Below are 5,961 nucleotides of genomic sequence, written 5' to 3'. Positions count from 1 at the left end.
ATTCTTTTTCTCTTAATTTATAAATCAATGATTATGATATCACATTGGCGAAAGATTAAAGAATTCCAGCAATTATAAATCAATCAAAATCAATCATAAATAACAATTACAGTATCCAAACAATATTTAGGTGAAAACATTTCAAACGAAAAACTAAAAATCAAGGTTCTTAAAGATTTCACTATAATCAAATGAATGCAAAACACTATTCTCAACCTCTACAATGAGTGTACTATTTTTTTTATGCTATCAACAAATGATTCCAACAAATTAACCAAAAAAAAAAAAATTTAGAGGATACTGTTTAGAGATAAAAATCGAAATTATAATGCACATATGCTTCAAAATTGACATTTGTGAGTGTTTTTTTTACCTAATATAAAAAATTAAGCATCAAGTCACAAATGATCCTTCGATTGTTGATGTCATCAATGCAAATGCCCTCATTTCTTAAATTCTTGTGGAAATTAAAGATGCAAAAATTTTGATAGTGAAAACAAAAATAATTTCAACAACAACAACAACAACATCAATAATAATAATAATAATAATAATAATAATAATAATATATTAACAATACATTATTTGAGATCTTAACTTTGACATCAATATACCCTCATAGAGCTTGAATTATATTTTATTTTGATGGTATATTAGTGTCTTTTTATCAAGGCTTTGGAATAGATATGCTTAATTATTTTCGGATTATTTTCTGCAAATTAAATTACGACGAATGAGATTGAAAGTGAAATATTTTGATTTATCATAATGTTTTCAATTATAAATTAAATTTGGTAATGATTGCTATATCTTACAATCTCTTTAAGAAATAATCCAAGCTAATTTTCGATTGGTTTCCGTTCGTTTTTCTTCATTGAGTCATTTCTTACGAAGACAGCAGCATTGATTTTATATTTTACATCATTGGTTTAAGCCATGATAACTAAGTAATTCTTTGGACCACATTATATTGAAAAATGTAATGGTATAAGTCAAAGTGAAGAGAAAAAATATATTAAGAACTTGAGATCATCTGGAAAACATATGACGCAGTAATGTTTTGTATAGCATAGGCCTAATCTGGACCAAAATCAAGTCACTTTAATTTTAGCTTTCGATCATATCAACGTAGCTAGTAGGAATGTTACTATAGAAGATTCTAACTATCAGCAACTTTTTTTTCCCTATTAAGCAATGAAACAAGGAAAAATTACATAAATAAAATTGTGAAAGGATATCTGATCAGATACTGTTTAACGGTGAAATTACCAATGAGAATAGGATTTAATTTTTGAGATAGAGGAAAGAAACAATGAGTCACATAATTCATGTAAATCTCGTAAAAACTGTACAAATGTGTCATGCTTTAGACATGTGCTTTAGACATGTCTTGCCATCTCTACCAGAGAAGTACTCCACCAAGCCCCCATTCTCTACAGGCTTTGTAACTTTGAGGCCAAGTCTCCGTCCATCCCTGTGGCGTTCCCCTTGTCTATTTTGTGTTCGCATCAATGCCATCACTTTCTTGAATTCGTCCCTATCTATTTCTCTGTTAATAATATAAATCGATACTGTAATTATTTTTTGTTAAAGTGAACATATCATCAACAAATGATAAAGTAAGAAATGGCAAAGCATTCTGAAGTTTTTTTTTTTTTTTTGGGTACTTGATAGAAGTAACCCACCCATTACTGTTAAGGTCGAACATTTTAAAAGTCACTGAGAAGCTTGATTCAGGAATGCAAAGAAGTGTGGCGAAGAAGATGTAGCTGCAAGCGAGGAAAATGAAAAGAAAGCTTGAGGATCTTAATTTTTTTTAACATTGAAAAGCTTAAAAGTAGAGGGTTGGAGTTAATTCATAACAGGTTCCTAGAAGACATTGCAAAGTGTACAGAGAAAACATCCATGTATAAGAGCTGCCGTATCTACTTACCATGTGATTAATTTGAATTAGTAACTGTTGATCTGCAATAATTCCCCTGTAGTGCTGTTCAACGAGTAAATGATGTTTCACTGATTCCTTGGAGATTGAAGAAATACTGTAACCACATCGATCTAAGTCAAGCTTAAGGGTGTTCCCATCAAGCAAAACTCCATTGCTGATAGCTTAGTTAAATCCGGTGCTCATAAACCTTAAGCAGTTTTCGGCTTTCTTTTATTTCTTCTTTTTTTAATTATTTTTTCAGGTTGTTTTTTAGTTTTCTTTCTTGATCTATGTACATGTGTTGTGGCACTAATATTGTTTAGCAGAAATTTACAGAACAGAAGAAGATAATTTAGAGAAGAAAACTTGTTCCCATTTCATAACCGAATGAATTACATGACTCCCTGGCTGTCCCTTTATGTTGGACTAACAACCCAGTTGCATTCCAAGATTCTCGGGTAGCAGCAACATTTCACTCATCCCTTGCCAGCAGCGACAATAACAAACGCTAATAAAGGCAATAGGGGCCTGGATAAGAAACAGACCTTACATGCAATATAAGTCCAGAAGCAAGAGAGCAACAACCCAATATTTGTCCAAGATTTGACCCAATAAACAGGCCCATATCAATATGTCTTTTCTTAATGAAATTATCTTATGCCTCAAAAAAATAAAACGAGATTTGTGAGAAATTCTGCTCCATTATGGCTTCTTTTAACATGGGAATTGCTAACTTAGCATCAACCTGAAAGTTTATATGGATCTACTTTTTTTCACTTTTTTTATTATTTTTATTTAAAAATAAGAGGTTAGTTTTTATACATCTCAATGAAGTTTTTATATTTTACATACCAGATTAAAAAATTAACAATATATTTTTTTTATTTCCTATTGTTCCTACAAAAATATGTATAATTAATTGTATTAACCTTCGAGATTTGATACCTGTCTATCTTCAATAGAGATGGAGTTCTCAGGGGGAAATTTTCGTAACCTCCTGTTCTTGAAAGTTTATTCATTGGTCAGAAAAAAATTCCTAACATAGATTCAATACTTATGATCATATAAAGATTTTTTGTAAAGCACCTTCTCTTTGTTCAAGTCATTTGAACTAAAATGCGTAAGGCATGATTTTTGTATAATACTTAAACTTTGTTTTCATCTATAATATTCAGATTTTATTTTTTTCATCTAAAATGTTTTATAGAGATTCTAAATTTATTATCATCAACAATTGTTAAAAATTCAATGAAAGATGTCACGACAATTTCACAAGAATGTTGACATGACATAAATTTAAGTTTAAAAATCAACAACACTCGAAGGGCTTCTGCTGCAAGGTTCTTCTCAAATCTGCCAAATCAAAAATGTCTTGGCCTTTTCCATAAAAACGAAAAAAAGAGAAAGTTTTAGCTTTCTGTCGGAAAGCCTTTAGCATGCATCAACAGTCGTGGATGGCACAACGGAGGGTTCAATACAACTTTAATAAAGTGTCCTTGTTTTTTTAATTTTCCTTTCATGAATATGAAGCTATGATAGGAAAACTTGAACTTTCAGCGCCCACAAATATACACCAAAATGATACTCATCATATCACATTAATAAGATTTAAAAAGACAAACAAGAATACAGTAGTTCCCTTCTCACCCAATGGCAACTAATTCTTTCAATTTCTCAAGATTCACAGCCTTCTTCAGTGGTGTTACTCCATATTGTTTTTGCTCCCTGAAAATTTGTTAAGTTAATTATTTGTCCACAAAAGGGAATATGCCAGTTATAACCGAACTTACATATATTATACCCACATGATTTCCATTCTACGCCGGATATCATCCTCTCGCTTTTGTGCTCTCTTTGCCTTTTCCTCAAAAAGAAAATCAACAGCACTCCCTATATCTTGATTGTTCAATCGTAATGCCCTCCTTGCATCACGTTCCTTGAAGCCCACGCTCATAACGTGAGATAATGCTTCATCAGGCACTTGTAACTGAAAGAAGCAGCAAAAAATTGTGCTTAATGTTGGAAAAGGATGCAAAGGCATTATGTAAAGAAACATTAAGAAAATAGAGGTGGTAAAAACAAAAGATTGGCGAGAAAAACAAAAAGTTGAATGTGGTAGATGGAAGCAAAAGATGAGCACAATAAACTTTTGATAACCCCAAGTACTTGTCGAAGAATTTGACCCGTTTAATAATATCTGAATGTATTTTAACCTTTTTAAACTATTGATATGTTATTTCTATTAAATTTAACCAATATTATCTTCAGTAAATAAAAGTTGCAATAATACAGCAAGCAAAATAATTGCAAATCCAGTCTTATAATTCTAGGTTCCTGAGATATGCCATGAGGGGCTCCCTTTTATCTTCCCATTGAAGCCAAAACTAAACCTGTGCTCAAGAAATAGGTGCTTGTATGCAGATAAGGGTATATATAGGTTATTGAGAAGAGAAGAGCGGTGGTGATCCCCCTGGACCGACCAAATCAACTGAGATAAAAAGGAAAGTAACAAAATTCTCTCCTTTCATTACAATAGAAGAAAAATGAAGCAACTGGAACAAGATATCTGAAAAGAGCCAGCTGCTTTGGACAATAATTAGAGTAACCTGTGAGAATTTTGCTTGAGCAGATGTCAGTGCCTTTGTTGATTTATCAAACTGACCATTATGATATGCCACAACCCCTTCCAACAACTCCAATCCCTTGTGTCTACAAAGAAAGCATGCAAAAGAGATTAGCCTCACATTGCAACCTCCAGCATTCTGACTCAAGGCCAGAAACATAGACATTGAGTCACTGAAGCAATTTTGCAAAGTACTCACAATGCAAGCTGTGGCTGGCAACCAGCTTGAAGGAGTCTAACACGGGAAAAATCCTTCCCATGACAACGTTCAAGTCCTTCTCTGGCCTTTTCAAGGCGTATTCCTGCAACTGAAAGCCAACTGATATCTCCAAGCAAGAAATAGCACCACACCATGTCTATTTGCAGTATTGGTACATTGTCAATAAACTGCAAGCAGACACATAGAACCAAAATGCATTGGACATTGAGTCAAATCAAAGAACAAGCATGCAATTATTCAATAACAAATGCATGTTTAAGATTATAAAAGGATTATCGAAATGCTAAAGTGACCTTTTGTTATTTCCATAAACTATAAACCCAACTGCAGCATGGGTTAAAAGTTATTCTGAAAATGACCTTTAATTCTAAGAAAGAATATCTCACCTCAAGGACCTTGGGATCACAAAGAGAGAAAGCCTCCTACAAGAAAGAAATAAGATACTTAAATTAATTAATTGTCAAACTCACAGACAAACGTTTTACTATATGACCTTATCATCAGCTTTGCAGATAAGAAATGTTCATAAACTGCTATTCTAAGAATCTGGATACAAGCAAGAAAAGATTTGAAGAAAGTAGAGTGTTGAAGTAAAGGAGGGAAAATGCTAGCAACGAACCTCCCCCATGGTGAGCACTTCCAGTGCATCTTTATACAGTTGTCTCCTAATTAGATTCTTTGCGTTTTCGTGAAGCATCAGGCCCATCAGTACTGCCCTGTTTAAAGACATTGATATCTTACTTTAGTAGTAAAAATGAGGGCTAATGTCTTAAAACCTAGGACTAAATACCATACCGCTGATCAGTCTCAGTTCCTAATTGTACTTTTTGCCCTTCCTGGTTTTCGAGTTCAATATTAAAGTCTTCAATTGGTAATGAACCATCTACATGTCTCTTGGAAAGTGCAGTGGCAGCTGCCCTGCCAACAGCGATTACTAAGGTTAGTAATTGGAAAATTTGCAAAACAATATGCAATGGTATTCAGAAAATACACCGAAACAAATTATTTTCCCAGCCCACCAACTCCTGAAAAGATGATCACTTCATATTGCAGGAAAACTATAAAATTGTCACATCCGTTCAAAAGATTCCTTTTCATTCAGAAAAACTTGGAAGCAGGTTCTTATACTCTTTGCATAAGGTAAGTCCTTGCTTTATCTAAAATGTTCAAAGAGTAGACACATTTTTGAAGGTA

At 33.0% G+C, this 5,961-nt stretch overlaps 1 protein-coding gene across 1 annotated transcript; it reads right to left on the bottom strand.

Moving 5' to 3' along the window:
- Nucleotides 1-2,350: 2,350 nt before the first annotated feature.
- On the bottom strand, nt 2,351-5,707 carry LOC111284403 (uncharacterized). Its single transcript, XM_089761585.1, has 9 exons — nt 5,563-5,707; nt 5,387-5,483; nt 5,154-5,189; nt 4,747-4,934; nt 4,531-4,633; nt 3,730-3,911; nt 3,572-3,649; nt 3,157-3,277; nt 2,351-2,452 (listed from the first exon to the last, which is right to left on the bottom strand). The coding sequence occupies exons 2-9, from the start codon at nt 5,471-5,473 to the stop codon at nt 2,351-2,353; spliced, it is 897 nt and encodes a 298-aa protein (XP_089617711.1). The 5' UTR covers nt 5,474-5,483; nt 5,563-5,707.
- Nucleotides 5,708-5,961: the final 254 nt, after the last annotated feature.

This window comes from Durio zibethinus, chromosome 6 (assembly GCF_047325235.1).
Source record: "Durio zibethinus cultivar Kanyao isolate XHJ-2024 chromosome 6, ASM4732523v1, whole genome shotgun sequence".
Lineage (NCBI taxonomy): Eukaryota > Viridiplantae > Streptophyta > Magnoliopsida > Malvales > Malvaceae > Durio > Durio zibethinus.
Note: the sequence above shows the minus strand (reverse complement) of the source record. Positions and strands in the feature narration are given on the sequence as shown.

Coding starts and splice junctions, on each gene's coding strand:
- LOC111284403 (XM_089761585.1), bottom strand. CDS start 5,473: ATGGGCCTGATGCTTCACGAAAACGCAAAGAATCTAATTAGGAGACAA. Junction 4,935..5,153: donor GTGATCCCAAGGTCCTTGAG/GTGAGATATTCT, acceptor GTCTGCTTGCAG/TTTATTGACAATGTACCAAT. Junction 3,650..3,729: donor CGGCGTAGAATGGAAATCAT/GTGGGTATAATA, acceptor ACAAATTTTCAG/GGAGCAAAAACAATATGGAG.